Source organism: Phocoena sinus, chromosome 4, assembly GCF_008692025.1.
Source record: "Phocoena sinus isolate mPhoSin1 chromosome 4, mPhoSin1.pri, whole genome shotgun sequence".
NCBI lineage: Eukaryota > Metazoa > Chordata > Mammalia > Artiodactyla > Phocoenidae > Phocoena > Phocoena sinus.
The window spans coordinates 12,467,105-12,491,839 of record NC_045766.1 but is presented as its reverse complement, the minus strand read 5'-3'; the positions used below and the strand labels follow the sequence as shown (position 1 = coordinate 12,491,839).

General features: G+C 42.9%; 1 protein-coding gene across 2 annotated transcripts in view; it reads left to right on the top strand.

The window, feature by feature from the left end:
* CPNE4 (copine 4) overlaps nt 1-24,735 on the top strand; it is a 630,526-nt gene that overhangs the window by 576,420 nt on the left and 29,371 nt on the right. For both annotated transcript variants that reach the window (XM_032629818.1, XM_032629817.1), the window contains 3 exons: nt 10,988-11,086; nt 15,236-15,322; nt 18,079-18,138. In XM_032629818.1, the coding sequence (XP_032485709.1) occupies nt 10,988-11,086; nt 15,236-15,322; nt 18,079-18,138 (246 nt within the window). The remainder of the gene's footprint in view (nt 1-10,987; nt 11,087-15,235; nt 15,323-18,078; nt 18,139-24,735) is intronic.

Genomic DNA, 24,735 nt, shown 5'->3' with positions numbered 1-24,735 from the left:
CTAGGTCAGTGCCCCTGCTTTATACTGTCAAAATCTCAGCTCTCTGCTTGTCCATCTTGAAAATGTGTGTCTGACTCCATCCAGATGAAAAGAATAGGGTATCTTCCTGGATGACTCAGAACCAAGCCCTCCTATCTCGCAGGAAAGTGTTCGACTCAAAAGTCTGTCTATAATAATTATTGTTTAGAAGAGGAGAAATTATTCTCTCTGACAAGGAGAGTTTCACCAGTAGCAATTTTAGGCTAACAACTTAGTACAGTTGTTTGGTTTTCTTGTTTCATGTAGGAACAGTAGACTCTTCCTCACATTCGCTAAGTAGGCAGCATAGCTCAGGGAGGTATAGATTGACCAGGAAGGGCTGGTTGTATGTAGAAAGGCTGAGTGACAGAGGGACCCCATCACAAGGAACTAAATGAAATTAATAAAAAGTATTGGACTACCGGAAGCTTGGTTTCAAGGGTGGCTGGGGTAAATCTACACAAGACTTCAGTCAGAAGCCAGTTCCTGGATGAAGACTCAGGATCCAGACCAGGGTCAGAAGTGATGTCTGCCCACAAGAGACATGAGTGAGAGGGTAGCCAGGCCCTGAAGAGCATGAGCATGCAAGGTCCCCTGGTGCCCAAAGGATAACCTGGATGCCCCAGCAAGCCAAAGAAACATTGTAAACACGGGAACAGAGCAGGGACCAGTCAGCGGTGGTGATGAGGCAGGAGGATCCAGAACAATGTTTGTGACTCTGACTGGAATGCCTCAGTTATTTTATACTGTCTGTGGATAGAGGATTAGTCCAGTTTAAACTCCCAGAATTGGCTTGGGCGTGGCAGCAACAAATCTGTTTTCCATAAATTATTTCATGCGATTGGTTAGGAATGGCTCATTTCTCTATGCTTTTAGGATCTCTTTTGTTCCCTTGTTTTAAAACCTCCAAGTCTTGAACACCTATGATGGTTCCATGGGCAATAATTAAACAAGAGAAGCAAGTAAATGAGCTTATGTCGGAAACACACTGTAATCAAGCTGCCTGGCTGCACCGGGGCTCCCTCCTGGCTGCTGCGAGACCCACGTTGCCAGTTTGTGGTTTTCAGACTGATTAAGCCATACGAATCGAGTCATCTGTTCTTTTCCGGTCTTCAAGCACCTTTTCCTCATCAGGGACCTATGGAGTTTGCCTCCAGGCATCAAATTACAGCAATCAATAAACCACGAGCAGCATGGCTCATTTAGGAATAAAGACACAGGAATTTTTCTAGAAGAAACAATGATTACCTGTCATGAGTCAGGAGATTCACGGTGTTTATTAGAGGTCAAGAATGTGGGATTCAACATTTGACATGACCAAATACTAAACTATCCCTTGGGCCTCAAGCCTATTTTTCCTGTGATTCCTACCCAGGTGAATGGTACACTGCATCACCCAAGCCAGAAGCTTGTGGGAAATATCATGAAATTTTATTGTGTATATGATTTATACTTCAACGAAGTTGATTAAATGAAAAAAAACATATTATTAGGCATATAGGAACAAACGTTCAATGAACTTCAGTTTGCCTTTTACAATAAAAAGTCCCCATCATTTAGGGAAAAAAAAGATGTAAGGAGCAGAGTGAGGTAAATGGCGCTGACCCAAGTCTACAAGGGGAACTCATGCTTTGGGATGCTTCTCCCACTGAGCACCTGGTCTGAGTTTCAGGATTAGAAGGAGCCCTACCAGTCTGGACATAGGGCACTGATGATGAAGGTGGTGCACCCCCAGGATGAGCACAGAGCACCCACTCCTTCTGCCCTCAGCCCCGAGCAGCACCTCCCCTGCATGGAGAAACACTGAGCCCTCGGGATGCTTAAATCTGGGCCTCTTAGTGCATCTAACCCCTCTGTTCTCCTGACCTACATAAGACCCTGTTATTTTGTGAAAACTTTTCTTTCAAGCTACTTTTCTACTTACAGCTCCCTCCCCAGAACTCAGACATGAACCCATAGGGGTTAGACCTGTGGAAAATTCTGAGCATTTGTCACCAGACTCTACTCAGCCTTGCCCCACTCCTCTAAGATGTGGTTCTTTGTTCTTGGGCCCATCTTGTTGCCCCACTCTCTCCTCACCTTAGGTTGAGTCCCCAGAAGATACTCAGGCTCTCATACAGACAGATGTCTGCTAGTCCTGCCCACCAGCACAGCAAAGATGACTGCCAGAGATGCACATGGCTGAGGCCCCAGCCCTGCCCACCATTTCTGGAGCTGTACCTACATTTTGTTTATTTGAGAAACTCTCCCCTCCATCTGCATGCTGTATATGCCCATCTCTCAGGGTCCAGCTTCGTCCCTGCTCTACTGTGAAGATTTCTGTCTTCACTCCCTGTGGCATCCTGCTCTGCCAAACCTCAGAGGTCCAAATCAGAGTGTTCATGTTACAAATGGGGGAGCTACTTTTAATTCCCATCCAACTAGCTGCGGCGATGTCTGAAGGTTATTGCCAAGTCTGCAGTGAGTAAAAGCAATCAAGTGACGAGAAAATAATCAAAGGGGTGTGGACCCTCTTCCCATGGACACACTCTACCAAGGTCTGCCTGTGCTCAAGTCACAACCACCAGATAAGCAAATATACATTTAATACTCTTTTTTAGATGTTTACAGTCTTGTGTAAACCATTAAACCGATTTTGTGTTAAGGGTTGTCATTAAATTTTAACAAAAAAGAAGCCATTCCGAGTACTAAATTATGAATGAAATTGTCCCAAATCCCTAATCATAGCTATCCTGAAATATAATTTTATGTATTTGCCTAAAACTCCTTAAAATGATAGAAATCAGATTGCCTGATTTCCCAAAAGCTGCAGTTAGGAGACTGGTCTAGACTAAGTGATGTTAGAACACAGTTTGGTTCCTATGTTACTTATTCTGTTAGCATTTAATTTTGATGGTTTCAATTTAAAATTCTACCTTTAAATGAGCTCAGTAAGGCCCCACCTAGATTAATCATTCTGGGTAATCTTAGAGTGCTTATTATCAAAAAGAACGTTAAAGATGTATATAAGTATATTCTTCCCTGGGAGAGGTCAGATATCCATGATTTAGTTCGTTAGTTAAAAAAAAAGAAAAAGAAAAAAGGCCTGCCATTGAAAAGGCACATGGCATGAGTATGTTATGAAGCTATGTGGTATAATGAAAAGGGTCCTGAGTATAGAGAAATAAATCCAGGTCCACAGCCTAATTCAACGCTTGCTAGCTCTGTGCTTGGGAATAAGCCACCTTCAGTTGCTCTATTGAATTTTAGGATCACCATCTGTGAAAATGGACCTGCCATCTCATGGTGCTCTTGTGAGAATCACCATGAGAAGATGAACAACTGACTTTCAGTTGTCCAAGGGATATAAATATACCTAGTGAAAGAAAACAAAGGAAATTGTCTTTTTGTCTTGTTTATGGTTTCCTTTGCTGTGCAAAAAGCCTTTAAGCTTAATTATGTCCTGTTTATTTATTTTTGCTTTTATTTTTGTTATTCTAGGAGGTGGGTCAAAAAGGATCTCACGTTTTATGTCAAAGAGTGTTCTGCCTATATTTCTTCTAAGAGTTTTATAGTGTCTGGCCTGACATTCAGGTCTTTAATCCATTTTGAGTTTATTTTTTATGTATAGTGTTAGGGAGTGTTCTAATTTCATTCTTTTACATGTAGCTGAACAGGTCTCCCAGCACCACTTATTTAAGAGGCTATCTTTTCTTCATTGTATAGTCTTGCCTCCTTTGTCATAGATTAGGTGACCATAGAAAAGACAACCCTCAGAATGGGAGAAAATATTTGCAAATGAAGCAACTGACAAAGGATTAATCTCTAAAATATACAAACAGCTCATGCAGCTCCATATCCAAAAACAAACAACCCAATCAAAAAATGGGTAGAAGGCCTAAATAGACATTTCTCCAAAGAAGACATACAGATGGCCAACAAACACATGAAAAGATTAAACAACATCACTAATTGTTAGAGAAATGCAAATCACTATTATTATCTCCTTTAACAGGGAGAGTAGTGAATAGAAATGCAACATCATTAATTATTAGAGAAATGCAAATCAAAACTACAATGAGGTATCACCTCACACCAGTCAAAATGGCCATCGTTAAAAAATCTACAAACAAACGCTGGAGAGGGTGTAGAGAAAAGGGAACCCTCTTGCACTGTTGGTGGGAATGTAAATTGATACAGCCACTATGGAGAACAGTATGGAGGTTACTTAAAAAACTAAAAATACAACTACCATATGACCCAACAATTGCACTACTGGGCATATACCCAGAGAGAACCATAATTCAAAAAGACACAGGCATCCCAATGTTCATTGCAGCACTATTTACAATAGCCAGGACATAGAAGCAACCTAAATGTCCATCAACAGAGGAATGGATAAAGAGGATATGATACATATACACAATGGAATACTACTCAGCTGTAAAAAGGAATGAAATTGGGTCATTTGTAGAGACATGGATGGACCTAGAGACTGTCATACAGGGTGAAATAAGTCAGAAAGAGAAAAACAAATATCATATATTAACACATATATGTGGAATCTAGAAAAATGGTATAGGTGATCTTATTGGCAAAGCAGAAATAGAGACACAGACATAGAAAACAAATGTATGGACACCAAGGAGGGAAGGGGTGGGTGGGATGAATTGGGATATTAGGATTGACATATATACGTTATTGATACTATGTATAAAATAAATAACTAATTAGAGCCTATGTATACTTAGGGAACTCTACTCAATGCTCTGTGATGACCTAAATGGGAAGGAAATCCAAAAAAAGAGGAGATACATGTATATGTATAGCTGATTCACTTTGCTGTACAGTAGAAACTAACACATTGTAAAGCAACTATGCTCCAATAAAAATTAATTAAAAAAAAAGAAAAGAAAGGGAGTAGTGTTACATTATTAGGTATTGATAAATAATTAAGAATTTTATGACTTTAATATAATTATCTCAGACTTTGGAACATAAAGTTGAAAAAGGAATAAAGATGCAATGCCATGTAACTAGGGAATTCTGGATCTGAAAGGACCTCAGAGAGCACTCACTCCAGCTCCCATTCCCCAGACACCCATTTCATAGAGAAGGAAACTAAAGCACAGAGATACTGAGAAGACACCCTAAGGTCTCACAGTGCTATCTGCAGAGCGAGGACAGAACTCGGCCTGCTGCTTCCCAGGCCCTGACCCCTGTGTCTACAACAATTAAACCGTGTCCATAATCCCATGCAGACAATCCTTTGCCTGTGCCTATATCTACCACCAACAAAACATATTACGGAGTCTCCTTTAATAAAAATTAACCAGTTGATTGCAGTACCTTCCCTTTGCAGTGTGGAAACAGGGCCAATCTGAGGACTGCCATCCACTCAACTTAAGGAGAAAGACCTTTTTCATGAACTCATCACAGATTTATCTGAGTTCTTACTTGTGCCCAAGAACTGTGCTAAACCCTGATAGAAAGCTGAGTACTCAAGTTTCCTTCAAGTATTGGATAGAGACCCGTGATGACCACATAGCTGGAGACACGTTAAAGCAGATGTAAACAGATTGCAATGGAAGCTTTGGGGGTGGTGTAACCAAGGAGCCAAGAGAAAGTGGACAGTGAACCCTACTTCACCTGGACAAATGACAAGTTACAATGTTAAAACATATATAAAAATTTAAAAGGCAAGGGAAGAACAGATTTCCTTTAAACATGAGAATTCTGCAGTGATGAGCTGCAGTTATGTAATTTTATAACCACAGTTTGGGTAGCTCACCCTGGCCTTCCAGGACCTGGATCACATTCAGATCCCAAGAACTCTGATGTTAAAGCCAATTGTACTTTAAAACCCAAAATATTCCATAATAGCAGGAGATCATTCACCTCTCTGTGTCTCAGTTTCCTCATCTGTAACGTGGAGATAACAATAATAGTGTCCCACTGATGGGGTTGCTGTGAAGATTAACTATCAGAGCATGTCAAGGGCTTAGAACAATACCCGGGACAAAGTAAGTGTTCAATAAACTTTGGCATATCAGTATGAGAAGACCGATGGTCACTGAAAACTCACTTCTTAATATGAAGGTATGAATGCCAAGGGAGAAGATTAGGGAAGGTGTGTCAGCCAGGGTTAACCAGAGAAACAGAACCAGTGGAAGATAGACATTAAGAGATTTATTGCAAGGAATTAGCTTATGCTGTTGTGCGGGCTGGCTGGACAAGTCTGAAATCCCTACAGCATACCCTCAGGAAAGGCAGGCTAGAACTCTCAGGCTAACTGAAGTTAAGTTATGGCCCAAAGGCAAAATTTCTCCTTCTTCAGGGAAGCCTCATTCTGCTCTTAAGACTTTCAATGGATTGTGTCAGACCTACCCAGATTATTAAGGAAATCTCCTTTACTTTTAGATTTCTTAACAGCTTTATTTAATTGATACATAAAGAACTGTACATATTTAATGCATATAATTTGATGAGTTTGGACATATGCAAACATATGCAAACTCATATGCATATGAGTTTGAACCTGTGAAACCATCACCAGAATCAAGGTAACAGATCCCACACGTTCCAACATTTCCTTATGTCCTTTTGACTTGTTTTGCGATAAAAACACATAACATGAGATCTACACTATTAACAAGTTTTGAAGTGCACAACACCATATTACAAACTATAGGCACAATGTTGTACAGCAGTTCTCTAGAACTCACTCATCATTGCGTGACCGAAACCTTACATCCATTGAACAACAAGACCCTAATGCCTCCACCCCTCAGGAACCTCTATTGTAGTCTCTGCCTCTAAGAGTTTGACTGTTATAGATGCCTCATAAAAGTGGAGTCAAGCACTAGTTGTCCATCAGTGACTGGCTTATTTCAGTTAGCATAATGTCCATCCAACTCACAAATGGCAAGATTTTCTTCTTTAAGGCTGAATAATATTCTATTGTATGTATATACCACATTTTCTTCAGTCATACACTTGGGTTATTTTCATATCTTGGCTATTGTGAATAATGCTGCTGAAGTTAACATGGGAATGAAGATATCTCTTCAATATCCTGACTTCAGTTCTTTGGATGTATACCCAAAAATGAGATTGCTGGATCATATAGTAGTTCTATTTTTAATTTTTTGAGAAACCACTATACTGTTTTCCATAGCTGCTGCACTGTTTTATATTCCCACCAACGGTTACAAGGGCTCCAATTTCTCCATATCTTTGCCAACAATTGTTATCTTTTGTGTTTTTTTAATAATTGTCATCCTAATAGATATGAGGTGATATCTCATTGTCATTTTGATTTTTCATTTCCTGATAATTAATGATGTTGCGCATCTTTTCATATACCTGTTAGCCATTTGTATATCTTTTTTGGAGAAATATCTGTTCAAGTCCTTTGACCATTTTTTAATCAGGTTATTGGGGGTTTTTTTGTTATTGAGTTGTAAGAGTTCCTTATACATTTTGGAAATTAATCCCTTATCAGATATACAGTTTGCAAATATTTTCTCCCATTCTATAGGATGCCTTTTCATTTTATTGATGGTTTCCTTTGCTGTGCAGCAGATTTTTATAGCTCCTGTAGGAGTTTGATATAGTCCCACTTGTCTATTTTTGTTTGTTTCTTGTGCTTTTAGTATCATATCCAAGAAATCATCACCAAGATGAATGTCAAGAATATTTTCCCCTGTGTTTCTTTTCTAACTGATTTACAGTTTCAAGTCTTATGTTTAAGTCTTCTATCCATTTTGAGTTGATTTTTGTGTATGGTGTAAAGTAGGGATCCAATTTCATTTTTTTGCGTGTGGATATTCAGTTTTCCCAACATCATTTGTTAAAGAGACTCCCTTTTCCCCATTGTGTATTCTTGGCACCCTTGTCAAATATCAATTGACCATATATGTATGGTTATTTCTGGGCTATGTATTCTGTTCCATTGGCCTATAGATCTGTCTTTATGGGAGTACCATGATGTCTTAATTCCTGTGGCTTTGTAATATATTTTGAAGTGATGTCTTCAGCTTTGTTCTTTTTCTCAAGATTGCTTTAGCAATTCTGTGTTGACAAAATTCAACACTTTTTCATGATAAAAATGCTCAACAAACTAGGAATTACCTCAACATAATAAAGGCCATATATGACAAGTCCACAGCTAATATATTACTCAATGGTGAAAATGTTAAAACTTTTTCTCTAAGATTAGGAATAAGACAAGAATGCCCTCTCTTGCCACTTCTTTTCAACATAGTGCTGAAAGTCCTAGTCAGAGTAATTAAACAAGAAAAAGAAATAAAATCCATCTTTGTCACTTTCTAGGTGTCTAGTCAAGTCACTTGACCTCTCTAAGCCTGTGACTAGTACCTGTGAATGGCAATAATAATATTGTCATTTCAGGGTTATCATACAGGATTAGAGACCATAAACACAAATGGCCTGGGCTCATAAGAGATGATCATTTAGGACAAGCTCCAAAGTTTAACTTCTTTTAGTTCAAAGATTACCTATTGTTAACTGTGTGGTGTTGGAAAACTTACTTCACCTCTCTGTGTCTCAGTTTCCTCATCTGTAAAATGAGCTTAATGAAAAATTATTCTGTGTATTAAGTGAATTTACATATGTAAAGTGTTCAGAACAGTTTCTGGTACATAGTAAGCACTATATATGTTGTAATTATTATAATTTGCTGTTTTGTGGTTGGTGGGGGGAATTAGGTAGGCAGGAAACCTCGACTTTCGTCTGCACTGGGTGAACTTGCAGGAGTCACTTCCTTTCTCTTCCATTAATTTCCTTCTCTGTAAAATGAGGGAGTTGACAAGACCATCTGTCGAGCTCAGACATTTTAAGATGATATACCTAAACTATACTGTGAGCTGTGGGACTGTGGAAGACCTCCTGACTTGTAGACAGTTTTGAGCTGCCACTCTGTCACCAATCTGTCAAAGTTTCCTTATTGATTCACACCAAGAACCTGCCTCTGTCTCAGCTTTTCTGCAGGGCAGTTGATCTGTTTACTTTTCACCATGACATGTTCCTCTGTCAGCTGTATCAGAGCTGTCATAAGCCAGCTTCATGGCAGGGAGAGAAAGACCATGGTTTTATTTTTCTGCCTCACTGTGTCTTCTTTCCTCTGGGACCCTTCTGAGAAAGGTCAAAACAGGATTCTGCAACTGCCATGATGAGAAATGCCACCAATTGAAGAAGCAGGGTCCATGTAAACAGCGGTGCCTGCCCCCCAGGAGGCCAGGCCTGGAACCCTGTTGGGCCTGACTCGTCATCCAGCCCAGGGGAGTTCTGCCCCAGAGAGAGCAAACGTCCTGAGTGTTATGGTGGCAGGTGGAAGGAGGGCAGTAACTAACCAAAGCATGACAGGAAATCTAAGAGAAGGCAGATAGGTGGTTTTGCTTGAGATTTGGTGACAAACCAAAGTACTACATACATTCCCTCTTGCTTTTCCTATATTCTAATGGAGAGATTAAAAGAAGCACAGTAAGACACAAGGGAGTGTTGAAAAGACTCTTTTGGCCCCTTTGCCTTTTTATCTGAAGACTCAGAAGACTGAGTAAGTGTCAGACTCAGATGTCCCAGGGCTGTGTTCACTACTGTGCACAGTTAAGAGCCTGAGAGGCAAGGTCCCAGAAACACACTTCCTTCTCTTTCTGTGCCCAGGCCAGTCAAGCTTTCTTTTGCTTCTGGCTCCAGGTAATGACTGTGTGAGTGTCAGGGTCAGTAAGGAGGGGCTGGCAAATAGAGAGAAAAAACCCTGTTGTGAGTAATTGAGATCAGTAGACAAGTCTTTGACAGTGTGATGTTCACAGTGCACATCCTGAGTGATGTTTCCCACTGGGTGGATGTTGATACAATCCACTGTGACAGAAAATAAATGAGTAGGAATAAGTTTGGGGGCGGATTATGTTTCATTCGGGGCATATTTCATTTTAGGTCTGTGTGGTATTCCACAGGTCAGAAAATAGATTTACAAACCAGGTTTTCCAGGCAGGACTGGCCACTGGGGTCTTCATCCCAAGAAAGAACTAGGCTGCCCCTTGAACGCCAATATTCCAGGGAAAACCTCTGAGTAAATGTCTCCTTGCTGCCTCAATCTTATCTGACTTCTGGGGTTCCTGGCTGCAGATCCCTGGTTTAAGATGTAGAAGCGATATCTGAAGTGCTTGAAACCCTAGTCCAACCTCCACCCCAGAAAAAATGGGGACTCCCTCTTCACCTAAAGATGTGTGACCAAGCAGAGAGATGGCTACTGATTTAATCTGCATCACACTGCAAAGTGTTACTTGCAAGCCCAGAAGTTAGCCTTAGTGGTGTTAGATGGAGCCCTCTTGTTGAAAGGTCGCATCTTAGGTGTGATGGATGCCTGCTTTTTACCAGTGTAACTCACCTCTCACTGTTTTTCACCTATTTTTCATGTGGGTACAATTAAAGATCTCACTTTTTGCCCTCTGACTTGTTTTTCTTAGCATCGCTCTTTTGCCTTCAGAAAAAAAAATAATAAAATGTGATTCATATGATCAAATCATTAAACATAAGCTGCCACTGTAGAAGCTACAGGCATGGACTCAGGCACCTGATTCCAGCTATAAACCACAGAGGCTCTCTTCTGTGGGAAAAACAACACTGGAATTAGAGTCAGGATACCTGCCTTCAAATCCCAGGTTTCTCATTCACTGGATAGTCCCTTTGACAAGTGACTTATCTCCTTTTGGTCTTACTGGCCTTACCTGAAAAATCGGCAAATTATTAGTCACTGCTGCATCACAGGGCTGCTTGAAAGTCATGACAAAAAGGCTAAGTAAAACCAATGGAAACCAAAGGGATACCTCTTCCCACATGCTGTCATCCTAGACTTTTGATCCAGACCAACTGTCCTTCATCAGGTCTTCCTCATAAAGTTTGCATTGCCTTTAGCTGCTGTGGATGAATTCTTAAGTTAAAAAAAAATACTTATTTTCTCTTGCAGTGCATTGTATGGGACTGGGACTCCAATGGCAAACATGACTTCATTGGAGAATTCACCTCAACATTCAAGGAGATGAGAGGAGTAATGGAAGGAAAACAGGTATGTGGTAAGCCCCTCATGGCATTTCCCCCAGACTCGCCTCTTGCAATGCCTCCTTAGCACCCAGCTATACACCGAGCAGCTAGAGGTGAGACATTAATACATGATTAAACATGGCCAGGAGGGAGCATGGTGGGAACTGAAATCTGGGCTCTAGTGCCAACCCAGCTCATAGCAATTGGTTGTGACCTTGGACAGGACCCTGCTCCAAGGTGGTACAGTTTCTCCACTGGCAAAATGGAGAAGTCAGATGAGAAAGTTTCTAATTTCCTTTGGCTGTGTAGCCTTGGACAAGTGACTTAATCTCTGTGCGCCTCAGCTTTCTCACCTAAAATAAATGAAGGTGATATTGGTACTTACCCGGTAGCATTCAGTGAAGATTAAATGAGATAAATCGTGATACGCACTTGGCAGGGTGTCTGGAACTTCCAAAATATGTGCTGGTGGTATTATCATGTTGCAGTATTCTTTCTAGATCTACATTTCCATGACCTGGTGGCATTAATTACACATTTAATGCTTTGGGCAAATTATTTGATTACTCCAAATTTTTATTTTGGGCACCAGATTTTCATTTAGTCTCACCATTTCACTCTTATACTCTTGATACCAAGACATAAACCCAAACACTACCACATACCACAGGGGCACATAGGGATTTCATTGCATCACACAGAAGCCTACACCTCCTCTTTGTATCTCTCGGACACCCATACTCTGATGGATACATACATACATCTATTGGTCAGTTGCTGTCGTCTGGACCCTGACCATGTAACTTCTTCTCTGATCTGTTCAGGATTCACCTGCCCAGTGTCAGCTGCAGAACCTGAATCTCTTTGCCTGAGGGCTTTCTGTGGCTGCTGGAGCCTGCTCTGCCCATGCCTACTGCAGGCTGGACAGTCGGGGGAATTGTACACATTTCAGGGAGCAGCCCTCAACAAATTGCTAGTGGTAGATGGGATATAAATACCCCAGCTCTCTTGCCCTTCAGGCGGCAAAACTCTGAGGCATGCTCTGTGAAGTTACCCAGAGTTCCCCAGCAGGAAGCAGCCCTGGTTGCCCATAGGGTTACCTGAATGGATCACGTACCCCTTTTTGGCTGCTTCCCTATTTCAATTCCCCACTCTTTTATTGTTCCTTCCTGGTATTACCTCCCAGATGAATTACTTGTACTTAAATCCTTGCCTCGGCGTTAGCTTCTGGAGGAAGTCAAACCAAGCTACCTGCCATCCTTACTCTGGGAGCCACTGTCCCCATAGAACAAAAAGGAGTGACAGCAGAGAAAGACTTTTTCCCCTAAAGACCCTGTGCCTGGCCTGCTCAGAAGTGCTGCTTGGGGAAGATTGTCCCAACTCACTGTTCAAGTTTCTCCTTTCAGATGTAAGTCAAGATGTAACCAGACTGGATGGAAATAAACTAACATTCTTTAGAATCAGAGGCTTAATCTGAATCAGACCATTTGTTGAATACCTCCCTTTGGCCTGAAAAGTCAAGGGCAGCTTTCTGCATAGCTCCCACAACCTGCTAAACACGCTGTTACATACCCAGCATTGCAGGAAACTTGTCAGACACACAGAGACCTTCACCCACGAGCAGGCTTGCAGTTTCAGGGGTACAGTGAAAACCAACACTAAACTATAAATAAAGTCACTACCCAAATAACTAGGAATTTATCCAGAGACGTTGTTGCTTCTTTGAATGTACAAGACCAGGCTCTGTTGAGCTAATAAATCAATGACAGTTATCAATACCACCCGCTAGAGTTCTAAAGAGTTTTACGAAGTTTTGCCTTGTTCTGCTTTACAAATAGAAATAGCCAAACCAATAAACATGGGAAACACTTCATCTTTAGAATCCTAGGAGGATATTATAGCATACATCACAATTGAAGCACGCTGAAGTCTGATGCTTTCAAACAAACAGAAGTGAATCTTGAAGTCTCTCTGAGGAAATGGATGATATGCTACTGTACTTTTCTGTATCACTGAGACACCAGAAAGGTTTTGGTGCAACCACTCAGTCCCTATTCTGACACGTCTGCACCCAGGGAACTGTTCTATTATTTATTGACTCCACTAATATTTACTGAGGAGCACCTGCTAAGGGTCAGGCTCTAGATGTGACATGAGTGTGCATCATAGTAAAATATAAATATGAATCAAGTAAACAAAATATGTAATTATACATTGTGCCAAATGCTATAAAAAACTGAGCCAGTTTAGTTATAAAGGTATAACATAGAAGAGATCAGCTGAAAAGGTGACATTTAACTTGAAGGCCCTTAAAGATGAAGTGAAGCCAACCATGTAACAAGCAAGGGAACAGTATTTCAGGCCGAGGGAACAATATTGCAAAGTACTGAGTCAGGAAAGAGCTCGGTGTGATTAAGGATCTGGAAAGAGACCAGTGTATCTGGATCAGAGAAGGTGAGGCAGCCATGCATGCGATGTGGTCAAGAACAGAGGCCAAGGCCAGGAAAAGCAGATTCTGATAGCTCAGAGAAAAGAGTTTCAATTTTCCTATAAATGTGTTGAGAGCACACTGAAGCCACAGTCTCCAATTTAGTAGCTACTGGCTACATACACCTATTTCAATTTCAATTTTAGTAAGTTTAAGTTAAATTAAGTTAAAATTTCAATTCCTCCATCTTTCTCTCTCTCTCTCTCTCTCACACACACACACACACACACACACACACACACTCCAAGTGCTCGTGTGGCTAGTGTCTTCCACATTGATAGGTGCAGACATGGAATATTCCCATCATTGTAGAAAGTTCTATTGGGCAGTGCTGCAAAGGGGTCTAGGCTGGAGAATTACATTAATTTTTTTAAAGATTACTCTGGTTACTGTGTAGATAATCAGTTACAGAGAGAGACAAGAGAGTGAGGCAGGGAGATCTGTTAGGAGGCTACTACCATAGGCAGGACAGGAGGTCAGCAATCTGGGCTGAGTTCCCCTGGGAAACTTCTCTCTGTTCCAAATGGGACTCACTCTTGCACTTGTGCCTACACATCTGAGGTAGCTGAAATGTTTCTCCACGTGCTCTTTCATCCTCCAGGACACCAGCTTAAGCTAATACATGGTGAAAATGTCCCAGCAGCCAGAGGAGGGCAAGCCCCAGTGCACAGGGGCTTGTCAAGCCTCTGCTCATATCACTTGCTAACGTCCCATCGGTCAAAACAAGTCACCTGACTAAGCTCAGAGTCATTGTGCACTGGGAGGAATGGGTCATTGGCGCCAATGCTGTATCAATCTACCCACTCACATCTGCCTCAGAAATTGCTTCATTTTCAGATACTTCCAACTGTCAGAGAGTGAAAATTTGTCTTCTGAGTAGAAATCCAAGGATCTACTCCCATAGGATAGTGGGCAGGAGCATTCCATGACTCTTGGATGTTTGACTTTGTCAGTAGTCAAGGTACAGTTGGCTTTGTCCCCTGAAGCCTTCTGTAGGCTGAAAGGGTTGAGATCTCTTCACCCTTTAGCTCCCAGCTACCTCCTCAGTTCTGATTCTACCTCTCACAGAAGCCTCTCTGGCAATCTAATGCGCCACCGTTGTGACTGTCTCAATCCATTATTTTAGTCCTCTGTGAAGTTAAGCAAACTTATCATCATCCTCACCAGCTTCCTGTAGCCAGTATTCAATGTCCCTCAGTTTTCCTACCTCTTAAGTCAATTCCCAGACACTAAGACTCAGCATTTGGGTTACTCAGCTGTGTGTCCCCAGATCTCTCCTTCCTGCTGCTTAATTTGATCCCATTAATAGCAAGCATTTATAAGTGTCAGGCACTGTTCTAAATGTATTACAGGGGTTAGTCATTCAATCCTCACAGTAACCCTATGAGATACCTACAATTACAAGCTCCATTTTACAGAGGAGACATGCAAGACATAGAGGAATCAAGTAATTTGCCAAAGATCACACAGCTGGAAAATGGAGGAGCTGGGATTCACACCAGGCAGAGTAGTGTTGGAGTCTCCCTCTGCACCACTCCTCCTTACTGCCCCTCCAGATGTGAAGGGATCAGCTAGAGACCATGGGCCAGCCCTCAGGTCCATCTGCAACAGTGCCCAGGGGCCTCGTCACGAATTATTCCACTTCTTCCTGAGCTGGCAATCATGCTATAACCTTTCTTGTTTCAGGTGCAGTGGGAGTGCATCAATCCCAAGTACAAAGCCAAGAAGAAGAATTATAAGAACTCGGGCATTGTGATTTTGAATCAGTGCAAGGTATATACATAGCCTCTGTCTTCCAGGGGTATGAAGCTAGGGCTGTCTGGGAGGAAGGTTGTGTGGACAGAAGGAGAGAGTGTCAAAGAGATACGATCTTTTTTAAACAAAAATCAGAAAGTTAAGGTATTAATGGACATACATTGTAAGCATGAATAGTCTTGGAGCTGTGGTAGGCCAATGCCACCATACCCTCCACAAGGACAGTCCTGCCCCCAAAGATAGGAGAGTCCTGGTCTTCCCAGGGCAGCACCAGAGGGAGGTCCCCAGAGGGGGTCACCAACATTTCTAAAGCACCTTTTCTGTGCCTATCCCAGCGTTCGTTGCTTTATATGTGACACCTCCACCATGCCGAGAGGGTACCATGAAAATAAGACAGTGGGGGAAGATTAAAGGGCCTAAAAATTCCTCCCAGAGGGGCTCTAACTTTGCAGAAAATCCCATCTGGGAATAATTTTGCTACTGGTTGAGTACTTACTATGTGAAAATAACTATAATACGTTCTGTTTACTCTTATCACAACCCTGAGATTTCTACTTTCAAATGAGATTGTGTAACCAGTTTGTCACACACATGGTAAGTTTAAGAGCTGAGATTTTAGTCTCCGTCTGTCTGACTCAATGACATAAGACTTATGTGCCATCCAGTTTCTCTCTATATATATCAGGTTCCTTCACTCAGAGTTGGCCTTTCCTGGCTGCCAGGAGCTGCAGGAACTCATCCTTACATAACAAGAGAGTAAAGAAAAAGACTGATGGGTCTGGCTTAGGTCACATGCCCACCCCTTGAACCAATCACTGGAACTAGGAGATAATGCTTATGATTGGCCATCTGGGGGTCACTGTTTTAATAATGGCTTTCTGTGTATTTTATGATGCTTTAACATCTTGGGGCCCTGCATACTGGGGAGGAACTGCCCCTCCCAGAGTTACCTAATTCCTAAAGGTAGCAATCAACTTGCCTGTGAGCCTGTCTTTGACATGCAGACCAATCCATCCAGAGCCTATACCCCCAGCCACCCCCTTTCCTGAACTCTCACACACCAAGACAATATTCCGCCTGCCCTGTATCACCCCAGAGCCAGGTTTCAGATAATTAGAGACCATCCCTATCACCCAGAGCCTCGTAAGTTACTCAAACTATTGAAACCTAAACCTGCTTAACTTCTTACCTTGCTTCATGCATTCCTTTCCACAAAAACCATGATAAAGATTTTTGCCTGTGCATTCCCCTCATTCCTCTTGCCTCCTGACTGACCCTAGTGCTTCCCCGTGTGGCCCCCTTGTGTGGCAGGACATTCCTCCTGTCCCTTGGGGAGCTGTGAGTAATAAACTCTTCTTTCAAAGGCAGTTGTCTCTGGTCATCTTACCTACCTGTACAGACCAAATCCTGGTACATTCAGAATAGACCTGTGACCATCCCTGTGCCCATAGCAGCAGGAGAAAAGAAGATCCAGATGAGCCAGTTCAACTATCCATCTCTGTGAGGTGATTGTGCACATATCTGTTTTGATCTAAGAGTTCAGCACTCAAAGGCCATGGTGATCGAACTCATTTATTTGGTGTAGAGACAGTAGTAGGGTATCCCAACTATCAGGCAAAGCATCGCCATAAGGAAGCCAGGAGCAGGCACTATTCAGGGAGCCCAGTAAATATCAGCCCTGAGACAAGTCTGCCAATAGATGTGTGCCACCTGAAGGTGGTGCCTGGAAACACTACCATAAGGTTTTATGGGTCAGTCTCTGAGAAGCTGCCCTGAGCATCAGATGGAGTCTGAGAAGTGAGGGTCAAAAATCAGCTAGTAGTTGTCCTGGTAAAAGGATCCAGATTGTGAGCTCAGTGGCTGCAGGTACCATGCCTATTTCTCACATTCCTGTATCCCTAGCATCCAGTGCATGGTGGGGGCTTAATAAATCCTTGTTAAATAAATAAGTAGATGAATGTCACCAAGACTCAAGCATCAGAATCATAATGAAGCAGAAATTAAGACTAGAAATCAGTAAGGTGTGTGAGAACACAGATGCCAGGGGTTGGGAAAAAAGCAGGGACCCTGCTGACTTCCAGCCTAGAGGTTGAGAGGATGAACTGTGCTGTCAAGACCACCATCATTTGAGTTCCACCTCCATCATCTTAGCCTCAGTTTCCTCTTCTATAAAATAGGCACAATAATAACAATAGCATCAACTTCACAGGCTTGTTCTAAGAATTAAATGAGGTAATGTATGTCAAGTGCTTGGTGTACAGTAAGTTCTCAATAAATGTTAATACTTGTTGCTCATGGCATGGGAGGAATCTCACTAGCTGGCAGCTGGCAGTAAAGACCTTCTCAGGTAATTGTGATCTTGAAGTTGCCCATCTTGATCACTGTGGTGTTAGGAATGTTACCAGAACTGGGACTTAGACACGGGCAGCGAGACTGAAGCCAAGTGTGAGACTTCATTCATTTCAAACCAGTGGTGACCCTTGAAAACACAGTATTAGTCTCACCCCAGAGGCAGAGGCTGATTAAAATCATGTGTAAACCAAAAGAGAGGGTAGCAGGGGATGGATGGCTGCAGCCCTCACAGGCCCATCTAAATTCAGCATTGCTTTCTTTCTTTCCTTTCATGGAACAAAATCAGCTGACCCATCTTTTTCTCACAGATCTTTCTCTGCTTTTTCCTCTACGTCAGCATAACCCCAAAGTGTAGGCCTCTAATCTATAGGTATACAGATCATACTGTTCCTAATACAGTTTCCTCTCCTCCTCCCGTGCAGATCCACAAGATGCATTCTTTCTTGGACTACATCATGGGTGGCTGCCAAATCCAGTTTACAGTGAGTTGTTTCCATATTTGTCCTTATTCAGGAGTAAGGTTGGGGAGTGGTGCTGGGTGTGGGGCACGAGGAGATAAAAGTCTGTTAAGACCCTGGGCCAGCTTTGCTCATGTCTCACCGCTGAAATATCATACAGTAACATGTTTTTACAAGGAGGTCATAATTCTGTTTTCCTCAGTGAGTATGGTTTTCAGCGCCACGTCAGGAAATTCCTGCCATTCAACCTCAAGTGGTTCGGGCAACCAGCCTAATACTTTCCGTTCTTTCCATGACTACATGAGGCAGGAGGCAGTGGGTGGGTTGCCAGGTCCCATCACTGCATGAAAAGGGTGGGAAGGAAGTGAGCCGCGCTTGCGCATCCCACTGGACAACGGCAGACGTCTTGGTTGTGTTCGTGTGGCCAGACCACGAGCATCCATGTCATGTCCAATGGTCAGTGCCAAGAGTAAGCCATCCAAATGGTTCATCAGTCAATGAGAAAGAGAATTCCAAAAGATTGGAGAACCAGTCTTGCAAGGTTGAAAACTAGAATGAGTGAGTGGATTGAGGATCACCTCCTACATGGAATCTGTGAGCCCATGGGATTTGCACACTCCTAATACAGATTGGAGGGTCGGGGTAGACTGGGTCTTTTTTAAGTGCCTGGGTGGGCCAAGATTGTGAGTCCATCTGCCCTGGAACAATTTGCTTTCAGTGGCTTCATATTCAAAATCCTACTAAGTTTAGGCAGACATGACCTGCAGAAAGAGAATACCCAGATGACAAGGAATAGATCTGCTAAAACCTATGGGAAATCAACGTGGATGTAAACAAGGGGAATCCAATTTGTGCAGCATTTGTTCCTCATCTTACAAAAGTGTACTCGTGAAACTCAGCCCTGTTTAGCTCCCTAGACAGGCTCAGTCATGTGAGGAAGGCAAGGAAATTGGTTTGAGCCCAAGAAAGTAGACAGGAGCAATATATTCCTGAGACTAGGGATAGTGGTACCCAAAGGACTAGAAGGGGGTTCCCCGAGGGGTTGAGATAAGGCATCTCCCTAGATAGAGGCTTGTCCTCTGCTATAACCTCAGAGGGGTCTACCTATGTCCTGCCTAAGCTCAGGCCATTGTTCATTTGCCCCTGAATACTTACAGGAGTTAATTATAGATTTTGGTCATTTCTTTGAAGTCTAAGTTTCTCTAAAGACACACCGACACAGCACCCACCCCTTCCCCCCCTCCCCCCCCCCCCGCCATATACCCACTGGCATGTTTAGAAGGTAGCAAACATGTGCATTGTGGGCACACACCCTGCCTCCAGCTGTCCTGGGCAAATGGAGGTGGAGGAGTCAGCAGTGTCACAGAGGAGATAGTGTCCCATGATCTTAGGCAAAGGAATGATGCAGAAAACTATTTATAGATTCTTCAAGGGAAAGCTCTATCAATTTGGGTCTGTTTTAGATTCTGTAGATCCCATGCTTTTGAACAGCTCTTTATTCAACCTTCAGGGGCTTGCTTTGCCCTTGGAGTTGGGCTACAAAGAATTGGCCCCAGGGAAAACTGAAGTTTGACCCCAGAATGTTTCCAGCTCTACACCCTGACTCATGAAGGGGAGAGGAGGGGAGATCGTGTGGCCCACCTGACAGGAGGATTGCTCTCCTGGCTTTGTTTTCCCCTCCTTCTCACTTTTGCTGATGCTCCCAGCTGGAAGGGACCACCTCAGTGGTTCTCACTACCACCTTCCCAGCCCCGGCTTCTCAGCCATCCAGGGTCCACGGATCGACCTGCGGGAGATCTGGAGTGAGTCTGGAACAAGGCATGTGAACAGGGGGAGCATGTGCAGATAAATGCCGAGGAGACCAGACCATCAGCAGTGCCTGCAACAAAGCCCTTCCTCCTGGAGGGCTCCAGGCCGAGGACGCAGGAGAAGGTTGCTAGGTGTTCTATTTTGAGCTTTCTATTAAAGAAAACATAGCAGCCACCTCATTGTCATTTTCCTCTAAAATTAAGTCAGCTTTCCCATTATTAATTTCTTATTACTCAAGCAGTGCTATCTAATGTAAATGGCAAGCTGTAATACAAACTATTAATAACAATTAACATGTCTTAATAAATTTGGTATTTATTATATGCCCAATCATTTTATTGAGGCCATCTGGAAAAATGAAGGGAATGTGGCAGAGGGATGAGAAATGAGAAGAGGGCTTCCTGGTGTAGAGACAGGCAGAGCAGGGGGAGGGAGGAACGAGGTTCTGTTGCAGTCACCCCACCCCTGAGCTCTCCAGAGTTGAAATCTCCCACTGGCGCAGAGGATGGCCTGAGATTCCTAAGCAGGCCCCGGAGCTTCAGCCAGGATGAGCCTCCGTCTCCCTGGAGACAGACCTTCAGGAGCCAGCAGTGGAATACAGTTCTGCATGTTTCCTCCCCTCCTCACGCTTCTCGGCCCTGCCCCTGTGCCCAGGAGGCTTTCCTCTTCGGGTGCATCAGCCGGGCTCTCCTGCTCATGGATTTTGGTTGGATTTGACCAATGGTAGGCAGCAGCCAGAGGTCAAACAATAGGAGGAGAATGAAGTTGGGGCACTTCTTCCCCACTCTCTACCCACCAGGTTGCTGTTTGGCAGTGACCACATTCCTCTACAGAAGGACACAGTTCCCTTCAGGTGTCCTGCCCTGCAAACACTACTCTTACTCGGTTCTACTAACTGCCCCTCTTGACCCTTTCTACTCAGCCTCCCTTAACACTTTAGAATTGTCCTTTTATTAAATTCTTCTCAATCATCCCTTTTGAGTGGACCATTTGCTTCCTGTCAAGACTCAGCCCAATACACACTACAAACAGTGGTGAGAAGAAAGCTTTTGTACCTTCCACTGATGCCTGGAGCTCCTGGTTCCACCTTAAGAATATCAAGAGCAGAGCACCTTTCCCTTCAGGTAGTAGGCTGATATAAGTTGCTCAGAATACTTCTGTTGAATGGTGGTGGATCAAAGCCTAAATCTTCAAGAAGAGATAAGGTTTAGGGAAAAGAAGAAATTGGATAAATAAATGTGATACTATGTTTTTGCTTTAAAAAGCACCCCTGTGAACTTAAATATTTATGCATCCATATATTCTAATGATAAATACTGAAACCTTACTTGGGTTAATGTGAATATGCAGGATATATTTAGGGATTGTTGGGGAAATGGTTTAGATTGAGAATTTGAAGGGCCTTGAATTTTGAGGTAATTAGGTGGATGTGGAAATGTTCAGAAGACTCTTGGGCAGGACTCGGGAGCAATCAGGCACATGCTTTAGGGAAGTAAATCTGGGAGGTCTTCGTGAAAGGGACTCTGAAAGAAGACATTAAAACCCACTGTAGCTGTCCTGGTGATGGGTAGTAAGAGGTAACTAGAGGGGCAGCAGTAGGAAGGGGCACTGTGGAAAGAGAGTCTACTAGCCTTGACTTATGATACAGGAGGAGACAAAAGGCACAGGAGAATGATGAGTCCAGGATGACTCAAATCTTTTGTGCCTGAAGACAAAGCATGGCAGTCCCATTCACAGAAATATGGAGACCAAGAGGAGCTGCCAGACAACAAGATGAACATCCTCATGGATGCGGTGGAAGTATTTTCAGGTATCCCAGTGGAGATAGCATTTATAAGTATGGACCTCAGTTTCAGGAGAGAGGTGGAAACTGCACATACATGCGTCTGGAGGAGATGGCTAAAGAGAAAAATACAGAAAGACTGGGGGCCTCGTGACAGAATATTGTGGAAGATCTGCATTTGTCAGCAGGGGAGAGAGGGGCAAACAGTAAAGAGATGCCAGAGGGGGAGGTCCCAGAGGAGGCAGTTACTCAGATGATCAGGAGGAAGTGTTACAGGATCAGGGGCAATAATCTCATATGCTAAAGAGAAGATAGAAGGTGAAGAATGAAAAATGGTGACTGGGCCATGTGATGAGTAGGCACAAATCATCTTCAGAAGAGCAACTTCAGCAGAATGAGACCGGAGACCCAGGAGGTGGGGTGTAACATACGGTGAGGAGGTGAACACAGTGGGTGTAACTACTTGTTCAAGAAGGCCGACAGTGAAGGGAAGGCAAGAGGTGGAAAGGAGAGTGGCAACCTGAGGATGAGAAGAGGGGAGTTTTAGGCTATGAAATAAGCAGAGAAGGCCCCAGGGAGGGAAGGACATAAAGGATGCTTAAAAAAGCCCCAGTCGATGATTCTTCCTCTTTTTTTGTCACATGGACCATTTGAAATCTGATACAAGATCTTTATCCTCTCACTGGAAAGTGCACACACCCAATTCTCCACACCATTTCAGGATTTCAAGGGTACCCCTGAGGACAACCTTTGTTCCTTGTGTGAATCTTTGAGTCGTAAGGACTCCGGAGCAACAGTCGTGTTGTGGTCTTGGAGGACCTGAGCAGAGGTGAAGCAGAGACTTGAGGGAGAGAGATTGGGTTCCATGTGTTTGGCACGTGGCACAGCAGCTAAAAGGAAAACCAGATACCAGACTTTCATATACAAAATACACAACTACAGACAACATAGATGAGGCCGACTCCATAAGATATTTGAAGAGAAAATGATAGAAGAATTCAATGTTTCTTTTGAAAGTTATTGCCTTTCCAGATGCAAAAAAATGTTCATTGTAAAATGAATTTTCACAGAAACAGGTTGTAAGCAACACAAATGTCCAACAATAAGGTAATAGCTATATAAATCGCAGTTTCTCATTTAGGTGGACTATGATAAAGCCATTTTAAGTGGTAATTATAATGATTGGTAATAACATAAGAATATGTTTATGTCATAGTGTTAAGTGAAGAAAAAAAGAACATAAAGCAAAGCTACCCTATGATTACAACTATGTTAAATGTTTATATATAATTATATTGTATGTTTTATATATAAATTTTAAAAATATTTTGGATACATATATTGTATATAACTAAAAAGAAAAAATATGACTTACCAGACTAGTAGAATCCTGAGTGGTCATTTTTTTTCTTATTATATTCAGTTGGCTCTTTTTATTATTGTAATTTTTTTTTAATTAAAGAGGGTAGGGGCTTCCCTGGTGGCGCAGTGATTGAGAGTCCACCTGCCAATGCAGGGGATGTGGGTTCAAGCCCCGGTCCGGGAAGATCCCACATGCCGCGGAGCAACTGGGCCCGTGCGCCACAACTACTGAGTCTACACTCTAGAGCCCGCAAGTCACAGCTGCTGAGCCTGGGTGCCACAACTGCTGAAGCCCGCATGCCTGGAGCCCGTGCTCTGCAGCAAGAGAGGCCACCGCAATGAGAAGCCCGCGCACCACAAGGAAGAGTAGCCCCTGCTCGCGGCAACTAGAGAAAGCCCACGCGCAGCAACAAAGACTAAACACAGCCAAAAATAAATAAATAACTTTTTTAAAAAATTAAAGAGGGTATTGCTTTCCTTTATCTCTGATTGTATAGTCTACATTTTAATAATATAATATGATATAATATAATAAGCTGAATGTGGCTTCTCCCAGATTAACCTTGAAGCCTAAGAAAAGAGCACCTCTTAAAGGTCCTCTCATGTCATCTTTTCTGACCCTAACACACTTGAGACATCCTATGCCCAAGCTGTGTCTCAGTTTAAGTTTTAAATCCTGATTTTATATCCCAGACTAAACACTGACGGATTCTGGTATAGAACCCTGAGAAATGAGGATGAGTCCTGGGATGAAGAAGAGAGTGCTTTGCACTTTCTAGGAAATGAACCAAGCGACCTCTGGGGTTTTTCCCATTTGGACTAGGTTCTTATTTCTTTGCCTGCTATAGGGTTTTGAGGAAACAGAAAAGCACAATAATTAATCCTATCATTTAAGAAATAGTCCAGACTAAAGAGTATCTCCACCTATAGGTCCAAATTGTATACAAATCTAAAAAACAAACAAACAAAAAAAGCTGCCCTATAGCAGGTGATATCACAAAGGTTGCAGAGAGATTGGGCAGCTAACCAGAGATGGGTTCACAGCAGCTTTCCCCAGAAAACATCTGGGAGGTTCTCAAAGGGCGCATTTTTTCACCGGCAGGGAAGGGATATGAGGCCTGGGCTCGTTTCAGGTAAGAAGCTAAAAATGTCCGAGGAAGGATACTCATCTTTAGCATCTGGGGACTTGGCAGCATGGAGGAAGCAAGCATTTTGCTTTCTTACTTTACAAAGTTTTGCAAAACTGCTCATGGCTCTGCTTAATGAAGAGCGAGACCTCCTGGGCAGAAGGGGAAACAAAGGAGGCCTGTTCCTGGGCTGCCCGCTGGGAAGATGGGAGAGCACATCGGAACTGCAGGCTTTCCTGAATGCTTCATAGCAGAAGATGAAAACGGCAGCTCTGCAAGCCCGCCACATTAAGGAAGCCAGGAGCCGGGAGCCTCCTCCGCAAACTGGCATTTTTCGGTCATTTTCTTGCTTTTATTTCTCAACTTAATCCCATCTTTCACAGCCTCCCTGTTGCTTTTTAAAATAAACCTAACCTTTCTCTCTGTTCTCTTTGCACTCATGCTAACTTAAAGAGCGCAGAGAATTCTTGGTAGAAGGCCACCTCCTGAAGACAGAGATTTTATCTCCAGCCTCATCAAGGAGACCAGAAACCATCAGTT